General features: G+C 41.7%; 2 protein-coding genes and 2 long non-coding RNA genes across 5 annotated transcripts in view; 2 read left to right on the plus strand and 2 right to left on the minus strand.

Moving 5' to 3' along the window:
- Positions 1-8,600, minus strand: part of GOLGA5 (golgin A5) — a 31,005-nt gene extending 22,405 nt beyond the window's left edge. Inside the window, exons 1-4 of one of the 2 annotated variants that reach the window (XM_019745382.2) lie at positions 8,463-8,600; positions 5,578-6,151; positions 2,321-2,545; positions 411-630 (exon numbers count right to left, since the gene is read on the minus strand). In XM_019745382.2, coding sequence (XP_019600941.2) covers positions 411-630; positions 2,321-2,545; positions 5,578-6,121 — 989 coding nt within the window. In that variant the 5' untranslated portion in view covers positions 6,122-6,151; positions 8,463-8,600. Of the gene's footprint in view, positions 1-410; positions 631-2,320; positions 2,549-5,577; positions 6,152-8,462 lie in introns of both variants that reach the window. The other variant, XM_019745375.2, reaches the window with a different exon arrangement.
- A 130-nt stretch (positions 8,601-8,730) lies between these two features.
- LOC109454602 (uncharacterized) lies at positions 8,731-18,626 on the plus strand. The gene is made up of 4 exons (XR_002138486.2): positions 8,731-9,136; positions 12,468-12,591; positions 15,149-15,251; positions 18,509-18,626. It is a non-coding gene; the product is annotated as an uncharacterized LOC109454602 (long non-coding RNA).
- On the minus strand, positions 17,187-23,364 carry LOC141570509 (uncharacterized). The gene is made up of 4 exons (XR_012494552.1): positions 22,409-23,364; positions 20,872-20,939; positions 18,489-18,664; positions 17,187-18,374 (listed from the first exon to the last, which is right to left on the minus strand). It is a non-coding gene; the product is annotated as an uncharacterized LOC141570509 (long non-coding RNA).
- Positions 21,926-24,882, plus strand: part of LGMN (legumain) — a 37,022-nt gene continuing 34,065 nt past the window's right edge. The window contains exon 1 of the mRNA XM_074327025.1: positions 21,926-21,949. The gene's annotated coding sequence lies outside the window, so the exon portion shown is untranslated. The remainder of the gene's footprint in view (positions 21,950-24,882) is intronic.

A 24,882-nucleotide genomic window follows, 5' to 3' on the forward strand; every position in this document is an offset into this window, starting at 1 on the left:
CTTGAAATGACTCATTTCCACAGTGTACAAGTAGTAAGGTAGAATAATTTTTAGAGCATTGGCTTGTTAGCACAAAAGAGATAGTCTGACTAAAACATTCTTAAAGAAACCTTTTTCCCTTTTAATGACATGCCATCTATATTTTTAGGCATCCAAATATAAGCACTCACCACGTATGTGTCGAAAGACTAACGGCACTATGTTCCTCAAATACTTTTAAATTGAGAATTAGCTAACAATGCATCTCAAGATTCAAACAATAAATCCAATTTTAATTACACACATTTCCAACATTACTAACAGCTAAATTTTTATAAGGTAGTAAGTATGTATACTACAGTGTTTATCATTAGTTGAATGGAAAAAGACTCATTCTAGCCGATTTTTTCCTTATTAATAGAATTAGCTACCGTGATTTTTCACTCTGTAAGGCTTCTAAAGCTTCCGTGCGAGTGTTCAGTAGCTGATCAGCTTCCTGTAGCCTCACTCTCAGTACAGCCAGCTGGGAATCCTTTGCAGCCAGCGCTTCAGTCAGGTCATCCACTTGGGCTCGAAGTTCTCGAGTTATTCGATCACTATTTGAATGGTCAACATTCCACTTTTCAACTCTTGCTCTTGCTTTGTTTAATTCTTAAAAAAAAGAAAGAAAGAAAGAAAAAGAAATTTCTCTATTCAAGCAAACAGATCTTTTTCAGAGCACTCACAATCTCCTTTGAGTCCCTTTAGTACTTCACTTCTTGCCAAAATTAGGAGCTTACAAGTATCTTCAAATTTTTTTGCTCCAGATGGGACACTCATTTTTCAAGGCCAACATTTACACCTATGTTACAGTTTATAGGTTGGAAAGGGGCATGATGCTAGGTCCTCCTCTAGAAATGTTTTTTTTAGAGATATATTGTAAAGCATTTGGAAACCAAAACAAGTAGTTAGCAGAAAGTTCACAACACCAAAACAGTTAGTGGATTTGTAGAGTTCTGCTAGGGGCAAGAAAGAATGCAAATTCAAAGCAAGAGTAGATAATAATGTATACCCAGCAAGAGCAAAACAAACAAAAACAAAACCAACATACCGTGTTTCCCCGAAAATAAGACCCAGCCGGGCAATCAGCTCTAATGAGTCTTTTGGAGCAAAAATTAATATAAGATCAGATATTATATTATATTATATTATATTATATTATATTATATTATATTATATTATATTAGACCGGGTCTTATATTAACATAAGACCAGGTATTATTTTACATAGTTTATTATTTTATTATATCACATCACATCACATCACATCACATCATACCTGGTCTTATACGAACATAGGACCAGGTCTTATATTAATTCTGGCTCCAAAAGATGCATTAGAGCTGATAGTCCAGCTAGGTCTTATTTCTGGGGAAACACAGTAGGAAAGAATCTGTTTATTTCCACTACTGGGACAAAAAGATATTATTTTTTAAATCTAGGAAACTGCTGCAGAAAGAGCAATGCAGTGCAGATTTCCCTCACATGCCATCTGTAATTGCAGTTTACCAGCAAAAACATTGTTTTTAATATTGAAGCAAACTGTACAGGCTCTCAGGAAAAGCTCTATCTCTACATCTACATTAGTCTGGATAAAGTGAAGCTTTTCTTGAAGTCAGTCTAACAGCTCTTAAACTATCTTTCTATTGCACTCTGCTGGGCCTCCATCCGTCTTGGCAAAACATTTCCCACTGTCCTCACACTCCTTTCTAATTAACCCTAGGAACCGAGACAGATTTTGTTTTCTCCTCAGCCACACGTAGAAAAACACTAACATATTCCCCCATCACTACCTCAGCCATGGGATTATTTACTTTGTAATTACCCATCTCTGAGAAATCTGAGGGTTTTGTACTCTAAGACCATTGCATTGCACAATTCCAGAGCGTACTATTCAAACGGAATCCCATGTTTATTTTGTGTCCTCTGGAGCAGGGCAATACTATGACTTCACCTACTAGCACCCAGTACTTTGTTTAATCCCACCTTGGTTCATGAAGAGTTCCCCCAGGAGGTTCAGGATAAGTCAATCAAAGGAACCAGATGATTGCTAATGTTCTGTTCGTCTCAGTTCTTAAATTTCATGGTTCCTACAAAATGACCACATAAGCCGATGTTCTCTGTTTTGGGCTGGTTGGAGGATGATTGGTCCCATTTCCAAATCTGGGCCCTGTATTTCTATGAAAACACTATTTTATAAATCTCATCTAACATATTTCTCATAGCTTAAATGTAATCAAGGTTTTAGTTTATTTTTGAAATGTTAAATTCCTAATTCTGGACAATGTGAATAAGGCTCTACCTTCTTGAGTTTCCTTGGCTCTTTGCAGTAATGAAGCCATTTCTTGATTTAAAGACTGAACTTCATTCCTCAGCAGTTGATTTTCCAGTCGAAGATTAGACAGTTCGTGAGATTTGCCATCATCAGTAGGCACTGGATTGTGATCAGCGCAGGAAGCATTTGATGATACATTTTCCTTTGAAGAATCCTCTTGGACTTCATGACCAGAATCTGAACTGTTAGAGGCTTCTGTAAAAAAGGAATACATTTTTATTACGTTGGAAGGCTTACTACATAGACAGTAGTAGTGTACTTCGGTAGAATGCCTTACAGCGCCAGTTGACTGCTGTAGCTAAAATACCATAAAAAATAAACTTAAATTCTCAATAGACTTCCCTCTGATGAAATTTCATTCTCATACATGGAGCCTATAGATCTCTAAGGCTCCTCAAAGTCTGGATACACTGAATGAATGGTGATAAAGAATAGATGCAAGAATACAGTTCTGGAAAGGATAAAATCAGAGATGATTTAAGTGATTGGACTTAGGTAAAAAGGGTGTTGGTCTCCCTTTTGCTCTAATTTGTTTTTGAAAAAAAGAAGAAGTCTAAACATTGAAAAAATTGGAAAGGCACAAAAAGCAGCTGTAGGTTTCAAGGCAAGGAGAGTAATAATAATAGGTCAGAGCTATTTGTTATATACCAAACTGGAATCTAAAATGCCGTCCCAAAAAGACAGAGACTCGGGAATTCAGATTCATCCTGTTTCTACTTTGCGACTAAGTATGATGCAAATGTACTTTTTACTTACTCTAAAAAAATATGTATGTGCTAATAAATGAACTATATTTAAATGATAAAATGGGCTAAAACAAACTATATGGGTAAAAGACCTGACATTTTATAAAGGAAGATAATCAATAATCATATGGAAAAGTTCTCAACATCTTTAGAGATCAAGTTACAACCACAATGAGAACCAATACACACCCACTAGAATGGCTAAAATTAAAAAGACAACATCAGGGCCGGCCCGGTGGCTCAGGCGTTTGGAGCTCCGTGCTCCTATCGCCGAAGGCTGCTGGTTCGATTCCCACATGGGCCAGTGGGCTCTCAACCACAAGGTTGCCGGTTCAACTCCTCGAGTCCTGCAAGGGATGGTGGGCAGCGCCCCCTGCAACTAAGATTGAACACGGCACCTTGAGCTGAGCTGCCACTAAGCTCCCGGATGGCTCAGTTGGTTGGAGCGTGTCCTCTCAACCACAAGGTTGCTGGTTCGACTCCCGCAAGGGATGGTGGGCTGCGCCCCCTGCAACTAGCAACGGCAACTGGACCTGGAGCTGAGTTGCACCCGCCACAACTAAGATTGAAACGACAACTTGAAGCTGAATGGCACCCTCCACAACTAAGATCGAAAGGACAACAACTTGACTTGGAAAAAAGTCCTGGAAGTATACACCTGTTCCCCAATAAAGTCCTGTTCCCCTTCCCCAATAAAAAAATCTTTAAAAAATAAATAAATAAATAAATAAAAAGACAACATCAAATGTTGGCATTGGTGAGGATATGGAGCTACTGGAACTCTCATAGATTGTTCATGGGAGTATAAAATGGTATAACCACTGTGGAAAAATGTTTCACAATTTCTTATGAAATTAAGCACACTCCTACCATTTGATCCAGTAATTCCACTTCTAGGTATTTATCCAAGAAAAATGAAAACATTTTCCCACAAAAACAAGGACAAAAATGTTTGCTGCAGTTTTATTCACAATTTCCAAAAACGGGAAACAATCCCAATGTCCATAAAAGAGAATGGATAAATGTGGTATAGCCATACAACAGAATACTATACAACAGCAGCAAATAAACTATTGATATACCCAATTACTCTACCATGTTGCGTAAAAGAAGTCAGAGAAGAAAGTGTACATACTGTATAATTCCATTTATATGAAGTTTTAGAACAAAAACTAATCCAAGGTGAAAATGTCAACTTCAGGCTTAGAAGATCTATTAGCATCACATTGCTATGGCCCTTTCAATATTTACTGGTCTAGAAACCACCTAGAGAAGGAAAAAATTCAGATGTCCTGGCCCCATCCCCAGAAAATCTGATTTAGGAAGTCTGGGGAGGCATCCAATAATTCATTTGTATTAATCACACAAGTGATTTTAATGCAGGATGTCCAGGGACCACTCTTCTCTTCTTTTTTCACCTGGAAAACTCCTATTCATTCTTTAAGACCCAGCTCAAATTACAGACTCTCTGACCATGCCTCAATTATTGCATTTACAACACTATACGTAAATTATCTGTTTACATGTCTATCTCACCCACTAGACGCTGACCCATTTCATTTCACTTCTGTATCCTGGCACCCAGTAGGTTCTCAATAAATGGTTGTATGATTAATCAAAACATAGTTGAAAAGAAATTTAGGAGTGTGTGTACATAATTAATCAACTGTTACAGCATGCTTCTGTCTTGAAAGCCCAAAACCCTTGCCTCTACCACTTTTTTATCTTGAAGATACAAAATAAATTTTATTTACTAACAGCCAAGATTGTGGGAAAAGCTGTAACATTTAAGGACATAATAAGCTTCCATTAATCATCAACTTGATAAGGAATCCCTGCGAGAAACTATCATGTTTATTGCTATTTAGAAATGGTTAGTAGGTACTTGAATTAGCCACACTACCATGTTAACCTCAGATGAGATGAGGAAATGTACATGTAGAGGTAATTTCACAGCAAATTAAACAATTGAAAACCAGAATTCTAATCTCTTACTTCACTAAGTGAATGCCTTAAACCCTTCAACTTGGATCAAAGTTTAGTCTCTCAGCTTTACTTCTGAGAGATGCAGGAAAAAAACAAAACAAAACTGACAATCAAGAATATATGTGAAGTACAGCCTTCTGTCATTTTTATAATCCCAATTACAAAAAGAAATTGAGATAGTTCCAATTCCAAAATTGTGTTTTCTATCAGATTTCAAAATAGTCTTTTTGTATCTTAAAGCATCTTAATCATTTTGGATGCAATTTCTCAGATGCTGGGGGTGGGAGGGGATTTACCCTACAGACAACATTCAAAGGTCCCTACTATAACTGTATATTGACTAATAGTATGTCATGCTGCACAGAGCCTGCCTTTACATCAGTGGGAACAGCTAAGAAAACAGAGAATGAGAAACACTACCAGAATGTATTAGGTAATGGAGACACATCTAATTTGCTTAACTTTAAAAGAAATAGAGGACTGATTAACTACCATGGCTTTGGCTCCCAGAAGGATTTTCTTCAGTGGTTTTGATGGTGTTTATGCTGGTGTTCACAGAACTGACACTTGCTGTCCGAGAACTCTGAAGTACATGTATCTTGCCTCTTTCCTTTTTGATTTCCACCTTCCCAGTAGGCTCCTTCTGTGAACTATTAAGAAAGTCAAACAGCAGCTCATCATCAGGTTCTGACTTTTTTCTCCGAATAAACTGGGATGAAGGCCTAGGAACAGATGTGTTTTCAACAGGATGGGAGGCCTCCACTGATGTCCTAGGTCCTGCTTTCGCATTTGCAGTGCCAGCTAAGACAGTGGCTTTTTGATTTTTAATCTTATCAGCTGCTGAGGAAATATAATTATCTTTGGGTCCAGTATAAGTTAGATCTGTATTTTGCTGGTGAGGTTCAGGATAATCAGTATTTTTGCTATATATGATGTTGCTGGTGTTCTCCTTTCTACTGAGAGCTGTTGCAGCCCCTTGATCGACTCGGTTTAAAAGATCTTCTGCCTTTCCAGCAAGATCAGCAAACCAAGACATGATGGTAGCAGAATAATCCTATTGGTGAACCTATAAAAAGGAACATAAAGTGATCAGTGTGGCATAACGGCAGAGCGTAACAGTTGCGATCAGGCCTTGGAGTCAAGACAGTCTGGGCTGCGTGCCTAACCCTGCCTCTTACTAGCTATGTAACGGAGCAAACTATTTAACTGAAACTGAGAAACTTTATCTATAAAATGAAGAAAATAAGTGTACTTACATTATAGGACAATTTTAAGATAAAATAATATTAAAAAAACACTTTGTAAGATGCCTGGCACACGGGAGGCACAATTTCAGTACTTGTTGTTACCAAAATTACGACTGCCGCTGTTCTTATTACTCCTATTTCAGCAAAGGACAAGTGTTAATGTAACAAAACCATCCAAACAGAAATAATCAACATGGCAAAACTTCAGTACAACCAAATAAAAACAATAATTCCCTGAAGCTTGTTTTAAGGTGCTAAAACTTGAAGAAACTTCTGATTAATACAAAATCTATCTTCATGTTAAAATGCAGCACTATTATCAATAATTTAGGTACGCACAAAATCTGTCTAAAGTACACCTTCAATAAGTTAAATACTCAGTAGCTACTATGTGCATATTAAGCTAATTTAGAATAAAAAAATCAGGTAGCCATTCATTTGATACATATGTTTGAGTACTTATGGCCTGCCACAATGAATCAGAATAATGATGAAGTAATTAATCCTTATGATATAGCAGAGTACTGTATAAAAAAGTTAAACATTTCTTGAATGTGCATTGTTCTTTTGCCTGGAACACTCTTTCATAGTTAACTCTTGTTCTTCATCTCCACTTGAATGTCACCTGTTCAAAAACTGTTCTCTTTCTTTCCATCTAAATTAGGTCTTATCATTCTCTATTCACACGCGATTCTTTTCTCTCACAGCCACCTTTTATGTTTTATGTATTTTTTTCTGTCTTTCTCTACTGGAGAAGTGCGGAGGGGAGTAGGTGGATACATATGTTTGAGTACTTATGGCAGGCCCTGCTTTGCTCACCAACGAATTGCCAGCATTTAGCACATAGTAGGCACTCATAAATACTGCTGAATGGAATTTTTATGTCCGATACCATGCAAACATTCTTTATCACACAATTTTCACAACCACGTTACGTGATAAGTAGCAATACATATATTCTTTTCTCACACATGGGGGAAAAGGTGTAGAAAGATCCCCGAGTTTAACTGGCAGCTCAGATACTGAAGTCTAAGTCTGCCAAACCCATTTTTTAATCTCTGCCTTTCCCATCTAGCCTCAGTATCTGAAAAACCTCAAAAAACTCACCCTCTAAACCAGGGGTGTCAAAACTGTAGCCCGTGGGCCAACTGTGGCCCGCAATCCATTGTTAAATGGCCCGCAGCAAATTCCAAAAATATATTTAGTTTACTTAAATAAACCAGGTGAGGCAATATGTACTTCACCTCCAGTCAGTGGCCCAGCTGTTTGTGTATTTTAACGAATATGGTCCTTGGTAAAAAACGCTGAAAAAAGTTTGGACACCCCTGCTGTAAACCTATTCCTTGTGAAACGGGACTAACTGCCTTTGTATTTCGGAGTTTATGTGAAATCAAATGAAAATGGAGCTGAAACGCTTTGTAACATACAAAGCTCCCTACAGATGTATTATTCTCAAGTAAACAATAGTGGTATGGGGCAAATTATCTCTCCTAATAAAGCAGTGAAAACACACTTACATGGCGCCTCCCCTCCCATTTTAAAGTTAATAGGTCTTTAAAACAAAAGCCTTTGGCTTAAGGATAATTATCCAAATAAACACTAAGATGGGCCCTGGGCACTTGCCCCATTGACACACATCAGGAACAGGATTTCAGAGGCCCAAGGCCCTCAAATAATTCCTCTGGCACTGCCCCCAGGAAACGGCTCACGCGGAGGTGACGGAGGTGACGAGAGAGGGTGACAGTGCGTGGGATGGGGTGGCGGTGGCGGGGCCTGCAGGAAGGCCAGATGTCAACAGAGGAAGACAGGCGGGGGGTCAGTCGGCGGGTCTTGGCAGTGTCAGTCCGTGGATCCCAGGCAGGCGAGCGCAGATGCCCACTTTGCTCCCCGCCCACACTGCTGAGCCTCGAGGGGGAAGAGCAGCCCAACCAGACTGGGGGGTGGGAGGCAGGAAAGCGGGGGACACTAAACAAAATCGGCCGAGGCCCAGGGGGGTCTCCCGCCGTCTTCCTCAGCTCTCCACCCGGCGGGGAGACGAGTCTCCGAGGAGAGGACGCCGCCCCCGCGCCTAAGGCCGTTAACACCCCAAGTGGACCCGTCCTGCCCGCTGGGCCCTCGCCGCCGCCTCACCTGAGGACTCTGGAGTGGCTGCACCACAGCCTCGACGCCCTTCTGGGCCACCCCCCTCAGCCGCCAGCCGGGAGCAGGCCCAGGCTGAGCAAACTCCGTCCGCTACCTGTCACGGTCCTGCCACGGCCCTAAAACTCTTCCGGGAGACGTGGAAGGGCAGCGAGGACCCAAAAACAGAGTGGCTCCCGCGCTGCCTGAGCGGCCCGGAGAGGAGCGCAGCCACCTGGAGGCGACTCAGGCGGCGGCGCCGGCGGCCGCAGGGTCCTCACGCCTAGCCACGCCCTTTTCTTCCTGTGGAGCGACGGGGCGGGGCCAGCGCCTGCGTGCGTGTGACGTGACTCACCTCCCTCTGACGACGGTCTGCACGCGGCTGGCAGAACATTGCAGGCCACGCCCACCAGGGCGGGGCCCCACTGACACCTACGTAGGTGACAGAGGCGGTGCCCCTCGAAGGAATTTGAAGCTTGAGTTTGGCGGGGCCCGAGGCCCAGGTGGAGCAGCCAGCATTCACCTTTCCCTCTTCCTCCTCTGCCCCGCGGTTGTTGAGGATACAGAAGACAAGGTTGCTAATTTCATGGAGCGTCCTCTCTCGTGAGAGAGACAGGTATTAAGTAAAGCAATGAATGAACAGGACAATTTCAGAGAATTGCCAGAGCTGTAAACACAAGAAAACGGTGAGAAGTGATTGGGGGAAGGGGAAGGTCTCTGGGGAAGTGACATTTCAGCTGAGACCCCAAAGATAGAAAAGTCCGGTATAGGGCTTTCCATACAGTATTGTAGTTATGTCATGCATACTGTTCATTGAATGTTTGCAATTAGTCTAAAATCCACATGCAGTGAACCCAACAAATACTCAACGCCTACAATGCGTACAGGATTGGGCTAATTTAGCTCTAATGATAAGCCTACAACATATCCCGAGGATCCCCATTTTCATGTTGAGGAAACTAGGGATCAGAGAGGTTAAGTAACTTGCCTAAGATCATCTGCCCTGATGAGTCCCCCTGACTCCAAAGCCTGTGCCTTTAGATTCAATGATTTACTGTCCGCAAATTAAATATTGGGAGTAATTACAACTCCTTCCTCTCAAGTCAGGTTTAGCCCCGTCCAGGGCACAGAAAGCCTTTCAGCAGCCCTGGGAGGTGGTGATAATAAGACAGCATCTAGCAGTTAGTGCACCCGTATTCCGTGCGGAATACAGCGATAAGCATTGCGCGTGCTTCACCTCATAAAATGCTCACAACAGCGGTGAGCAAGGTGCGGTTAGTGTCCTGTAGTACGTGCTATTGTTATTCCCAACTATCCGGTAGCTCTTCTCGTTAAGGATTGGCTATCACCACCACCTGTTGCCAGATGACTGCAGTGCATCCTGTAAGAGTGTCCTTTCCAGCCTCACGCAAGTCAGGCTTGATCATGTGACTTGCTTTGGCCAATGGAAGAATGTCACTCGAAGTGCCTTCACCACTTTCTGAGCAAAGCGTTTATTGTGTGGTTCCACCAGCTCTCTTGATCTCCCCCAGCCCTCATGAGAATAACCTGTCTGGGATGGGGCTCCCTCCCTCCCCCCGGGTCCTGGAAGCGATGTGAAGCAGCTTACATCTAGGGTGCTGATAATTTGTCTGGACTTTGGTGCTGATTATAGGTGTGGATACATATGCAAAAGTTCATTAAATTATGCTTAACATTTGTTAACTTTATTGCGTGTATGTGGTAGCTCAAAACAATTTTTAAAAAATACACATTCCCATTAATAAGGCAATTCCACTTTTAGGAAATTATACTACAGATATACTTACACATAGGCCAAATGACATATGCAAAGTTACATTAATTACAGTATTGCTTATAATAAATATTGGAAACAAGTTAAATGTTCACTGATTTAAAAATCTTGGTAAATTCATCGAATAGAATACTATGAGCTGTTAAAAAACACAGAAGCTCTTATGTAGGAATATGAAAAGAGCTTTATGACCTTAACAATGTATGTTAAGTTTTTTTAAAAAATCAACGAAAAAATGGTGTTTATGGTGTGCTATCATTTGTATACAAATATCTTTTATGGGTAGATTCTCTCTCTCTAGGGACACTTCCTTGGAAGGGGAACATGGCTAGGCAGCAGGAGTGAGACGGACGTTTATTAGCCAACAAATCCTCTTTTGTATATACCCTTTGAACTCTGGACCATGTTTTTTTTTTGTTTTTTTTGTTTTTTGACCATGTATTTTTAAACAGTAAAGAACATAAAAATTTTTTTTTTTAACTTAGAACACCTTAGGAAGCTGAATGCACTCCCCATGTCTTCACAGCCCTGCCTTTCACTCACCTGACACCTCTCATTTATGTCACCTGCCCAGCCCCTGCAGGATTCCTCTAGGGATTTTGTGACACTCATTAGAAGATTCCCGTGTTTCTTTAGCTCCTAGTTCTGTGATTCTACTTCCTTACTGAACAGACCTGAAGAATGAAATTGTGAACCTCTGTGCATTTTTATCTTTTACCAGCAGGGGGCACTTATGACTTAAAAATATATGTTTGTAAGGGCAGCCAGCCCGCTCAGTTGGTTAGAACACGAGGTCTCAACAAAAAGGTTGCGGGTTCAAGTCCCGCATGGGATGGTGGGCTGCACCCCTTGCAACTAAAGATTGAAAACGGCAACTGGTCTTAGAGCTGAGCTGCGCCATCCACAACTAGATTGGAGAACAGAATGACTTGGAGCTGATGGGCCCTGGAGAAACACACTGTTCCCCAATATTTCCCAATAAAAATTAAAAAAAAAATATATGTATCATATATAATACGTATACGTATAATAATCATATATAATACGTATAGTTATTATATATGTGTTATAACTGCATTGACAAGTAAAACCAGTATTGCTGTATCCTTTTGTTTATAGAGCACAGAATGTAATTTTTTCCATGAATTGACCCTGAACAATGCATGGAACTTCATTTTCCCATACCTGTTTGGAAGTTCCTCCAGATGCATCAGGCCAATCCTGATGTTTTCCATGTTGTCTGCAATGCAAAGCTGCCCCTAGAGATGAGTCCCTTTGCCACTAAGCAACTGATGAAACCTCCTAGGCCCCATCCACCCCACATCCTGTCTCTGCTCCTAACTGCGGGCAACTTTAATCCACAGGGTGGGCCCACTGCATTTATTCATTTATCAAATATGTAAGCACTTGCCATGCAGCAAGCCCTGTCCTAGGTGCTAGGTACGCAACAGGGAAACAGAGATAGATGTGGCCTATGCCTTCATGGAGGGGAGATGGACACTAAATAAATAAACAAATAACAATATGTTAATACATGCAGTATGCAAATTACTATGCATTTGCATAATTATAATTGCACAAATTATAATAATACAATATAAAACCATATTACTATAAATATTATACAGGAAAAGAATGAGGTATCATGTGGAGAAGGACAGGACCTAGTTTACTCAGGGTGACCAGGGAAGGCCTCCAGAGGGGAAGACTGATACCAAGACCTGAAGGATGGGAAGAGAACAGCTACAAGGTGTGGGATTATGGGGGGGTGGGGGAACAGGGGCACGTGGATAACATCAAGGTTAACATTCCCAAGGGTGAGATGGCTGGACCGTGTGCATACGAGTGACAGCTGTTTAAGATGGTGCTTGAGAGGGAGGCCTGGGCCAGATACTGCAGGGCCTTGTGAGCTAGAGTAAAGAGGCTGGGTTTAATTTCACACATTGTTAGTTACTGTGCTCATAAAGAAGTACATAGATTTTTCAGTGGGTAGGAGCAGAGACAGGTCTAGGACTGAATTCACAAGATCATGTCACTCTCTCAGGATACCATGGGCTTTCTAAGGGTAGGGAGTTGGGAAAAGTGGGATCTTCTCTCTATGAACAATAAGGAATTTTTCGCTTGATCATTACAACCCCCTTTTCTTTTTTAAACTATCTTTTGGAAAATTCATTTGTTGATTGATTCAACAAATATTTATTGTGCATTTACTTTGTGCCTAGTATAATCTAGGTCCTGGGGATATCAACAAAAGTAACAAAATGAAGATTCCTGTCCTCGTAGAGCTTATCTTCTTCCAGTGAGAGGAGACAGATGAAAGTCAAATTCCTGGCTTCTGAGATGGTGGTAAGTGCTGCACAAAGCAGGGAAGGGAGGGGTGCTGTTTGGGATAAAGGTGGCCATTTTCAATAGGGTAGTCAGAGAGGGCTGAATAAGAAGGTGACACCCCTGTCATAGAGGTGATGGAGAGAGCCCGTGGGGAGGGGTGAGGAAAAGTGTTCCAGCTAGAGGGGACAATCAGTGCAGAGGCCTTTGAGGCAGGGGCAAAGGGGGCTCGGATGGCAGGAGAAGGGCCAGAAAGATTGGATTTGAGGGCTCAGATAATATAGGCCCTTCTAAGCCATGCTAAGGCTCTGCATTTTATCCCAAAATTGTTGGGAAGCCATTAGAAGATTTTGAGTTGAGAAATGCTTTAACTTATGTTTTACTAAGGTGGTGGGCAATTTTTCTATCAATTTGACCGGATTGGGGCATGCCAGATATCTGGCTCCCCATTATTTCTGGGTGTGTCTGTGAGTGTGTTTCTGGATGAGATTAGTATTGGGCTGAGTGAAGCAGCTGGCTATCCCCAGTGTGGGTGGACATCATCCAATCTGTTGAGGACCTGAGTAGAACAAAAAGGCAGAGGAAGGAAGAATTCTCTCTACCTGAGGGTTTGAGCTGGGACATGGGCCTTCTCCCCTTGGGCTGGGACTCATACCATTGGCTTCTCCTGGTTCTCAGCTGTTTGGACTGGAACTACATCAATGACTTCCTCATAGATGATAGATAGATAGATAGATAGATAGATAGATAGATAGATAGATAGATAAAATTGCTTCTGTTTCTTTGGAGAACCTGACTAATAAAACCAGGGCCCCACTGGAGGATGTATTGAAAATGGACTGAAGAGGCCTACAGACAGGAGCAGGACAGGTGAGCAGGCCATTGCAATGACCCTGCTGAAAGGAGAAAGGAGACGGGCTGCACCAGAATAATAGCTGTGGACGTGATGAGAAGTGGTCAGATTCTAGATCTGCTTTGAAGAGAACCAATAGGATTTGCTGACAGGTTGAACGTAGAATGTGAAAGAAAGAGAAGCATCAAGGATGAAAACTCCCAGGTTTTCTTCTGGAGTAACTGGCAGGAGGACTTGACATGAATTACATAGATGGAGAAGGCTGTGGGAAGAGCAGACTGCGGGGGGAAGATTGGGAGCTCAGATGCGAACACGGCCAGTATGCCAGCCAAGTGGAGATGTCAGGTGGGCAATGGGATATGTGAGCCTGGAGTTCTGGGAAGAATCATGGCTGGATAAAAGCTTGGGGAGATCAGCACATGGATGAAACTTAAAACCATGTGACTGGATGAGTCAGCCAGGGAATAAATAGGGGCAGAGATAAGGTATCCTGGAAGCCACATGAAAAAAGTGTTTGGTGGGCCGGCCCGGTGGCTCTGGTGGTTGGAGCTCCGTGCTCCTAATGCCAAAGGCTGCCGGTTCAATTCCCACATGGGCCAGTGGGCTCTCAACCACAATGTTGCCAGTTCAACTCCCGCAAGAGATGGTAGGCTGCACCCCTGCAACTAACAATGACAACTGGACCTGGAGCTGAGTTGCGCCCTCCACAACTAAGATTGAAAGAACTGGGCCGGCCTGGTGGCTCAGGCAGTTAGAGCTCCATGCTCCTAACTCCAAAGGCTGCCGGTTGGATTCCCACATGAGCCAGTGGGCTCTCAACCACAAGGTTGCCAGTTCAATTCCTTGAGTCCCGCAAGGGATGGTGGGCAGCGACCCCTGCAACTAAGATTGAACATGGCACCTTGAGCTGAGCTGCCACTGAGCTCCCGGATGGCTCAGTTGGTTGGAGCGCATGCTCTCAACCACAAGGTTACTGGTTCGACTCCTGCAAGGGATGGTGGGCTGCGCCCCCTGCAACTAGCAATCGCAACTGGACCTGGAGCTGAGCTGAACCATCCACAACTAAGACTTGAAGCTGAACGGCACCCTCCATAACTAAGATTGAAAGGACAACAACTTGACTTGGGAAAAAAAAAAAAAAGTTCTGGAAGTACACACTGTTTCCCAATAAAGTCCTGTTCCCATTCCCCAATAAAATCTTTTTTTAAAAAAAGTGTTTGAAGGAAGAGGAAGTGATTGACTACATTAAGTTCTGTGAGAGGGCATGATTTCATATATACAAAATATCCAGAATAGGTCACTTCATAGAGACAAAGAGCAGATTAGTGGTTGCCAAGGGCTGGGGGAGTGGGGAATGGGGAGTGACTGTTGATTGGGTACAGGGTTTTCTTTTGGGGTGATGAAAACATCTTGGAACTTGAAATGGTAGGAGGTGGTGGTTGCACAACATTGTGAATGGACTAAATGGTACTGAATTGTACTTTTAAAATGATTAATTTAATGTTATGTGAATTTCACCTCAATAAAACAATTATGTGAGAGATCAAGCATACTGAGATTGAGAAGTGACCTGTGGATTCGTAGTGTTGAGCTCACTGGTGATCTGGACACGAGTTGTTTTGGGTGGCATAGAGCTAAAACCTAAAGGGAATAGATATAAGAGAGAATGGTCATGGGAGGGCTGAAATGAGGCCACAGTCCTCACAGAGTTTTCTCTCCTCCCAGAGTCAAAGGAAGGATTGCATGTTTTCTATCAGCTTTATTCATGAACCTCAGGGGTCACTCACCTCTGGAATCTGGCTTTGACCTTGGCATCAGCAGATTTCTGGTACGTTTTACTTTCTTGAGCTCCTTCATGCATTGAAGTTGATGGTTTTGTCCAGTTTTACAATTTTTGCCAATTTGGTGGGTGTCTTGGTAATCTCATTGTGGTTTTTAATATGTAAACATACATATGTACATCTAGGTATATATGTATATAAATATGTATCTTATAAATCTATAAAATGGGTATGTAAAATATGTGTATATATAAAATACACTTAAAATATTTCTTAATCTAGTGTTTTTTAGGTATTTTAATGTAGGAAGGCTTCAGGGTTTATTCAGGATATCCACAGCTTTCTTGGAAACAAACTTCACTGCAGTTTCAAACCTATCTTTGCAATGAAACGTAACACATAAGGAGGAAAGTACAGAACGCGTATCATATATATGCCTCAGAGCCCCCAGCTGTTCTTTTCAACCACAACCCTCTTCTCTCCTGAAGGAAACAACAATCCTGATTTGTATGGTGATCAGTTCCTTATTTTTATGCGGCTCTATCCCTTAGAACTGAGCGCGCGCACACACACACACACACACACACACACACACACGAGTGCATGTGAAAACTGGTAAAATCTGAGTAAGATCTGTCATCTGGTTGATAACATTTGGCAATGCCAGTTTCCTGGCTTTGATATTGTACTATAGTTATGTAAGATGTTACCACTGGGAGAAGCTGGGTGACGGATACACTGGACATCTCTTTTGCAACTTCCTGTGCGTCTATAACTATTTCAAAATAAAAAAATTTAAAAAGCATGCTTATCTTTTAGCTATGTAGTAAAATATGTATCGATGATGTATTAGTTCGCTGTTAGTGCATAACCATCAAAGCGTAATGGCTCACAGCAACAGTAAGCTTTTCTTTATTTTTTATTAACAATTTCTTTAAAAAACTTTTTTATTTTAAATTAGTTTCAGGTGTACAAAACAATGCACTTGTTAGACATTTCACCCTTCATTAAGTGATAACCCCCTTCCCCCAACAGTAAGCGTTTCTTCCACTGTTTCTGTGGGTCAGGAGGCTGGCTACCACAGTCTGCTCTCTGGTCCTCAGTGATTCAGTCCTTCTGACATGAAAAACACATGCACCACCTGTAAAAGCCCTCAAGAATCTCATTACAGCATCAGCTCCAAGTCCAGAGTCTCACCATCTAAACCATAGCCAAGCTCCCTGTTGTGGAAGAATGATGAGGACCGAGAGACTCAAGCGGCACACAGAGATCAGGGAGAACACAGCTTTATTACGCCAGAGAGCTCAGTGGGATTGTTCCCAAAGAACTGAGCACTAACTGGGGTCAGGCGCTTTGTTTTATAGGGTTAGGCCTCCGGGTTAGGGGGAAATCTGGCCAGGGTGCTGGGGAGGTCCGTCCCTAGCAGATGTGATCTCTTAACATTGTTTTGACAGGGAGGCCTCTAACAATAGTGCCCGCGGGAGACAGCTCAGATAAGGGGATGGAGGGAGGCAGCTCCGATAAGGGGATGGAGGTCCAAGCTGGGGGCCTGCAGGAGACATCTCCAAGGGGGGATGGAACTCTAAGCAGGGACCTGCAGGAAAAAACCATCCCAACATCCCCAAGGACAGTTACTCTTGATCTGAAGACCTATGAACTAAAAAGGCAAGTTATCTACTCCCTTGCCAACACATAGCAGTGAAACAGGCATAGAATAGATCTTCTTATTAAAAAATGGGAGCATGGGAGACACACAGGAACCCCTGGTCCGTAGCAGTGGATTCTGAACCCCAGCCCCAGCAGGCCACATGTTGTTAGTTCCCTAATTAGGGCTCAAGGCCTGAGAAGATTCACTATGGTTCTTGGTTTCACCCTCTGAGTCATCTTCCCTTTTCTGTGAAATGAATCCTGTCTTTATTACTGGATAGTTTTCTTAGACTACTTTCTGTCTGTAGAATTTTGTGGATCCAAAGATCTCTTAATCTGTACTATCAGCCCAAATTGGTGCTGCTTTTGCTAATACAATGCTCTTTAAAACTTTGTGGGTCTTTAACAAATTTTATTGGAGTTTATTTTATTAGACAAATCAACACCCCCAAAATTTCTTTGAGATAAGCACCTCTTTATTTGGAATTTGCCTGAGTGAGCTGAACAAAAACGCTCTTAAAATTCTCAGAAGCCCTATTGTTGGACCGGTTATCGAGGCACTGCCTTAGATCTTTCTAATGCGTCAGCCAAGGATTTTACAGTCCACCTTTGGTTTAATCTTTAAATCATGTTTTCCTGACTTGTGCTCTGATTTTTGCCCAGAAGACATTTCTAAAGTTCAGCATTGTTAGCTACCTAGAGAGTCTAGGAATTTTCAAATCTGGCAGGTTCTGACAACTCTATGTTTTAGAGTTATGTTTTCAGCTTAGCGCTTTCCTCTTGCATTTTACTGTAGGCCGCTAGAAGAAACCAGGGGACACATTCAGCCCTTTGCCTATAAAACTCTCATGAGATCACCCAGTTAATTAGGTTGGTTTTCTACTTTCCAGGTTGCTATGGGTGACAGTGTGGCTAAACTTTCTGCCATTAAATATTAAGAGTCTCCTTTCTTCCAGTTTCTGATGGTATTTTCTTCATTTTCCTTTATACTTTCATGGCCGGCTTCCCTGAGGGCCATTACGCTTCCTTTACCTGCCTCCTTGAAGCCCTTTAGGTTTTCATTAGTACACTCCTCAAAGTCTTTCCAGTTTCTACCTCTGGCTGATTGCAAAGCCACTCTCCCATTTTTAGGTCTTTTTAGGGCAGCACCTACTTGCAGGTACCAGTCTCTATATTAGTTATCTGTTGCAGCGTAACAAATTCTCCCAAAACCTGGGGCCTTAAGCAATATTATGTTCACACGTTATCTCCCTCAGTTCTGTGGGCAAGGATTTGGGAGCCGTTTGGGTGGGCGGTTCTGACTCAGCTTCTATCAGGAGGCCTCTTATGAGCCGCAGTCATCTGAAATCTTGCCTAAGGCTGAAGGATCTGCTTCTTACATGACTGGCAAGTCAGTGCTGTCTGTTGGTGGGTGGTCTGTTCCTCTCCACATGGGCTTCTCAACAAGGATGTGTTAGTGTCCTCATGGAATGGCAGCTGCCTTCCGCCACCAGGACTGGGACAGAATGAGGCCGGTGAGTCACCTACAGGGCAAAATGGAAGGAGGCATTCATGCTCAGTGTTGTGTAAGGGCAGGGTCAGCACCTCCCTAAATTTTAAAATCCTCCCTTCGTTTTCGGCCCTGGTGCCTGGCTTACCTCAGCCTTGTCCCCCACAGGGAGCAATCCAAGAGACCAGTGAGGAAGCCACAGTATCTGTTATGGCTCAGCTTTGGAAGTCAGAAGCCAAGACTTCCACCATCTTTCACATGTTACACATCACATCCCTGATTCCGCGTGGGAGAAGAATACACATGGAATTCTGTGGGAGAAGACTACACAGGACATACAGGGATCCTTAGGGCCCATCTTGGGGGCTGATTGGCACAGATGAGATACAATGATGTCTGGGATTTGCTATAAAATAATCTGAATTCAGGGGCACTTTGTGCGAGTACAAATCAAACAAGACCGGCCACCAGTTAATCAGCGTTGAATGTAGTTGATCGGTACGTGGGGGTCCATTATGCTGTGCTATCTACTTTAGCAAATATTTGAGATGTTCCGTAATAAAAAGTTAAAACAAAAAAGGACAATGTGATATAAGGTGGCAGTTCCGCTCAGTATGAGTAGAACAGCTGCTCTTCCCAAACCCAAGTTCACCTTTTGTGCTACGTCTCACAGCGTGTTTGATAACCACTTGCCTAGTTGGTCAGAGTTACCCGAAAGCTAACATAATAATTTTTATTAAAAATATAATTACAATGGGAAAAAAGTTTCAGAAGTATACGTATCAAATCATAGCATTTATTTAAAAATTTTAAAGCTGCAAAACAATATGCAATTAAAAAATTTTATCTTTTTAGAGCAGTTCTAGGTTTGCAACAAAATTGAGAGGAGGGTACAGAGACTTCCCATATACCCTCTGCCCCCACACATGCATAACGTCCCCAATTTCAACATTACTCACCAGAATGGTACTTTTTTTTTTTTTTTTTTTTTTTTTTTACCAAGGACGAACTTATATTGACACGTCATCATCACCCAACGTCTATAGTTTACATCAGGGTTCAGTCTTGCTGTTGTGCGTTCTATGGTTTCAGGTATAGTATAAAAGTATAATGACATGTCTCCATCATTACAATGCCACACAGAGTATTTTCACTGCCCTAAAATCCTCTGTACTCTGCTAATCCATCCCTCCATCCCCACCCCTGGCAACCACTGCTCTTGTTACTGTCTCCGTATTTTTTACCTTTTCTAGAATGTCATGTAGTTGGAATTCTGTAGTATGTAGCCTTTCCAGATTGGCTTCTTTCACTTAGTAATATGCATTTAAGTTTCTTCCATTCTTTTCACTGTACTATGTAATTTTTATAGGTGTATAAATGCATATTAAAAGTATAAAAATTTACAGTAATAATAAACATTAATTTTTAGTTACTTCTGGGAGGAGGATACAGGGACAGAGGGCTTTCACATATATGTTTTTTAAGGGTCAGAAACAAATATGGTAAAGCTGGATGATGGTATATGGGCATTTGTTATTCTACAGTCTTGTGTTATGTTTGAAAATTTTCATAATAACAAAGTTAATTATTCCTAAAAAAAACCCAACCAAAATCCCAGGGTACCCACTGCTATTCAACATTGTACTAAAAGTCCCAGCCACTTAATAAAATAAGCAAAAGAAACAAACATTTAAAATTTTGGCAAATGATCCGAATACTGCCATAGTGCCTAAAATAAGAGATCTTTTAGGGGACTTGGGTAAAGGTGTTTTTGTTTGTTTTGTTTTGTTTTGTTTTGTTGTAACATAAGAGCATTTGTTCAGGAGCAGGAAAAGTGTGAGTATGAAGACACCAGAGCTCCTTCTCTGAATGATGTAAGGTAAGGAATTGGCCCTGGGAGTTTATCAGCATAAATCATCCCTAAGAAGATGAGTGTTGGATTTACTCATACATTCTGCATAGCTTTTCGTTGGTTCAGGGTCTGTCCACTCATTTGTGAGAGCATGAAGTTGTTTGGGAGACTTTTATGGAATACAATCCTTTGTTAGTTATTTACTGCTTCCTGTTTTGAGCTTTTTATTCCTCAGTCAGCAAACTCACTTTTAACCGAGTGCTTTGCTGTAGAGAAAGAAGGAAGAAGAGGAACTCTTTTTTTCACGTTAGCTATTTCTACTTTTGCACTTTGTTAATTATTGTCTGTGTGTTTTGCTGAACATGACGAGCCAGCCTCACTGTGCAATTCAGTCCTGGTTTGGGGAAGTCATGGGTTGCGGGATACCAAAGATAATCGTGGCTTTTGCCAATGTCTTTTCATGCTTCTTGGGGAATGAAGATAGAAGATGTGATGAGAGATAATACTGATAGTATTTCTTTGATTTATTGAACCCTAAAATTGAAAAATAAGTTTTATTTGGGAGAGGAAATATAAGAAAATAAAACAAGGTGATACCAGGAACTTGATTCAACCAGTGATTTTCAAGGCATGACCTGAGATCAGCCCAGATTCAGCCCCAAGTCTTAGACTCTTTCACCTGTAGCAGCATCTGGAGAGGCATCTGAGCTGGAAATCAGATGAGCTGGGTCAAGTCCTGCTTTGTGGCTGTTAATGAAAAAACACACAGCCTAAGAAACAAAGTTTATAAGAGTTTATTTGAGCCAAACTGATGCCAATTGCCAGGGAGCAAAGTCTCAACGAATTGAGAAAATGCTCCAGAAAATGGCCGTTTTGCAATTTATTTTATACATTAGAATCAAAGGAGGGTTACATGAAATCCACTGGTTGTAGATTAAGGGTGGGAGAAAGCAAAGCGGGGAAATCTCTGAGATTGGATAAAAAGTAAAATGGATAGACACACACTTCTTTTACACTGGTGGGTACAGGATAGTTAGTAGCATTTTATAGCAGATAGAGATAGTATTTGGGGAACAAGAACAATGAGGGATTTTGTAGTTTCCTGCTCTGGTGTGGTGCGTTGTGCTCCTTGGGGGATCCAATGTTATCTTAGATGCAAAAAGACAACAGATAGGCTCACTTAAGGTAAAGACTGATCTTTGTTTAGGAAACTATAGGCCAACGATGTGATTACCGGCCACGACTAGGAATTTTATGTTCAGACCATCTTATGCGGTTATTTTCAGTCTCCTGAGCTTGTCAGGTTTAACCTGTAGGCCCTTTTCCGTCCTCATGGCTAACTTGCTGTATGATTTAAGTGTCATGTTTCCTTCAGTATGTCAATTTCTTTATTGGCAAAACCAGGGTCCTAGGCTATCTGCTGTCCAAAGTTATTCCAGTTCTAAAATTCTACATCTGAAAGTCAGAAAGCGACTTCATTAAATCTAGAAAGAAGGTTACCAGAAGTTGAAACCAGAGCGTTCTTCTGATTAACTTGCATGCGTTCATTTGGTATTCAGCCAATATTTGCTAAGTGCTTACAACTACAATATTTTGAGGAACTGGATAAAAACACAGAGTGGACCAATTCTTATGCACTGCTGTGCAGTGATTACTGAGCAAAGTGCATTGGGGGAAACCAGATCTGCCAAGAGAATTTTGGCGGAGCTGCAGTGTCTTCCTCAGCTAGTAGCTTGAGCAAAGACTTCTTCTCGAAGGTAATTCCACAGGGAGGCCACTAACATTTTGTGTGCTCTGGGGGAAACCTGGTCTTAAGGAGAGGGGAGGGAGTCAGGAGCCTTTGATTGCCCACCTCCAGCTCAACCATCAACCAGCAGGCACATCCCCTTAATTATCTCCTTCAACGATAGATAAATAAAATCGGGGTTGTTTTTTTATTTTTTACAACGACTGTCTTTTATTCTGATATTCTTTCTTTCCTACTTTTTTTCCCCCCAGTTAGTATGTCCTTTCTTTCTGGAAATGAGGTGATAGAAAATGGCAGTCATTGTAGTTGTTTTTATTATTTTTCTTTGGAGAGTGCAAGGTGAACACCCTGTGTCAGTTTGGGAAGCTGTAGACTGGCTGATCTGTTAAAGTGGGAAGAGATCGTAGGGATCATTGAGTTCAACTCTCTCATTTTCAAAATAAGAAAAAGTGGAGGTGGAGCCGCTCACCCACGGTTGCCCAGAATGTCTCTGGGTAATTCGTTTGGTTTCCACTCTGCCCGCCTCCTCAAAGGTGCCTTCTGATCCCAGGAGTCTAAGAATTCTTTATCAACCTTCTTATCGGTGCACACCAAGCTTTGACATTCTGGGCAGGTCAAAATGCTAAGAGGCTTCACCCAGGACCTGGTTCTAGGGGAAATGCTTGGCTCCACCGAGCACCGAGCTGAGTTAATCTAAACAAGTCACCTGACCTGGACCAGCCCACACAGTTACAAGACAGTCAAAGACCGTGAAGTTCATCTGCCACGTGACTAGGAAGTGCTTACTGGCCCAAAGGCGAATATGTTGACTGATTGTGTGTTGGAAACTAGGAGTTCTTCACCAAGACTCAGCGGACTGGGACATGTGACTTATAACCCGTGGGGCTGGACTCCAACCACACGTTCTTGGTTTAGCTCTTGCTGCTGAAAATATACTGCAAAGGCACCTGTGAAAATGCCCAGACCTTGGGGAATACAAAAATGAAGCTGCATTTCTATCTTTATCTGTTTGTTTATACCCAGTCTTTTTCCAGAAAGGACTGAAGGTAGAGTTCGTGTTAAAATGGAGAGTGATACTGAAGTTATGTAAATACAGAAGTTGTGTTCTGACCTGAAACCCAACTTTTTATTTAAAATGTCAATAGAAAATATTCAACTAAAATTTTTATACTTCTTAGCTCTATAGTACAAAGTATTAAAAAACAACTTTATTGAGATACAATTCATATAACATAAAATTCACTCTTTTAAAATGTATAATTCAGTGCTTTTTAGTCTATTCACAGTTGTGCACCCATCACCACTACCTGATTTCAGAATATTTTCATTACCCTCAAAAGAAACTCTGTACCATTAGCAGTCACTCTCTGTTCTCTCTCAGCCCCTGGCAACCATTAATCTACTTTTCTCACTGTATGGATTTGCCTAGTGGACATTTAATATAAATGGAATGATACAAATATGACCTTTGTAATGGCTCCTTTCACTTATCATAATGTTTTCAAGGTTCATCCATGTTGAGTAAAACACTTTTTAAAAATACAAATAGGGGCAGACGGGTGGTTCAGTTGGTTAGAGTAAGAGCTGCTGGTTCGATTCCCACATGGGCCAGCGAGCTGCACCCTCCGCAACTAGAATGAAGTCAATGAGCTGCCGCTCAGCTCCTGGGTGGCCAGATGGCTCAGTTGGTTGGAGCACGGGCTCTCAACCACAAGGTTGCTGGTTCGACTCCTCTACTCCCTCAAGGGATGGTGGGCTGTGCTCCCTGCAACTAACAACAGCAACTGGACCTGGAGCTGAGCTGCACCCTCCACAACTAACATTGAAAGGACAACAGCTTGACTTGGAAAAGTCCTGGAAGTACACACTGTTCCCCAATAAAGGCCTGTTCCCCTTCCCCAATAAAATCTTAAAATATATATATATATATAAATCAATCAATCAATCAAGAGAATGAGAAGACAAGCCATAGACTGGAGAAAATATTTGCAAAAGATATATCTGATAAAGGACTATTTTCCAAAATACACAAAGAACTCTTAAAACTCAACAAGAAAATGAATAACCCAGTTAAAAAATGGGCAAATGACCTGAACAGACACACCTAACAAAGAAGATATAGAGATGGCAAGTAAGCACATAAAAACATGTTCAACATCCTGTGTCATTGGGGAAATGTAGATTAACTCCACACCTATTCGAATGGCCCAAATCCCAAACACTGACAACACGAAATGCTGGTGAGAATGTAGAATAAGAACGCTCCTTCACTGCTGGGGGAATGCAAAATGGTACAGGTATAACCACTTTGGAAGATAGTTTGGCTCTTTCTTACAAAACTAAATATATTCTTACCATATGATACAACAGTTGTGCTCCTTGGTATTTATCCAAGTGAGTTGAAAACTTATGTCCACACAAAATCTGTACATGGATGTTTACAGCAGCTTTATTCATAATTGCTGAAATGTGGAAACAAGCAAGATGTCCTTCAGTGGATGAATGGATAAATTGTGGTCCATCCAGGCAATGGAATATTAGTCAGTGCTGAAAAGAAATGCACTATCAAGCCATGAAAAGACATGGAAGAACTTGAATGCATATTACTATGTGAAAGAAGCCAATCTGAGAAGGCTACATAGTGCAGGATTCCAACTATATCATTCTGGAAAAAGGAAAAAGTATGGAGACAGTAAAAAGATGAGTGGTGGCCAGGGCTTAGGGAGAAATGAGTAGGTGGAGCGCAGAAGACATTTAGGGCAGTGAAAGTACTCTGTGTGACGCTATAGAGTTAGACATTTGTCCAAACCCACAGAACGTACAACACCAAGTGAGCCCTAATGTAAACTCTGGACTTTGGATGATGATGACGTGGCAGTGTGGGTTCATTGATCATAATAAACTCACCTCTCTGGTGTGCAATGTTGATAGCTGGGGAGTCTG

The sequence above is a fragment of the Rhinolophus sinicus genome, linkage group LG03 (assembly GCF_036562045.2).
Source record: "Rhinolophus sinicus isolate RSC01 linkage group LG03, ASM3656204v1, whole genome shotgun sequence".
In the NCBI taxonomy this organism is placed as follows: Eukaryota; Metazoa; Chordata; class Mammalia; order Chiroptera; family Rhinolophidae; genus Rhinolophus; species Rhinolophus sinicus.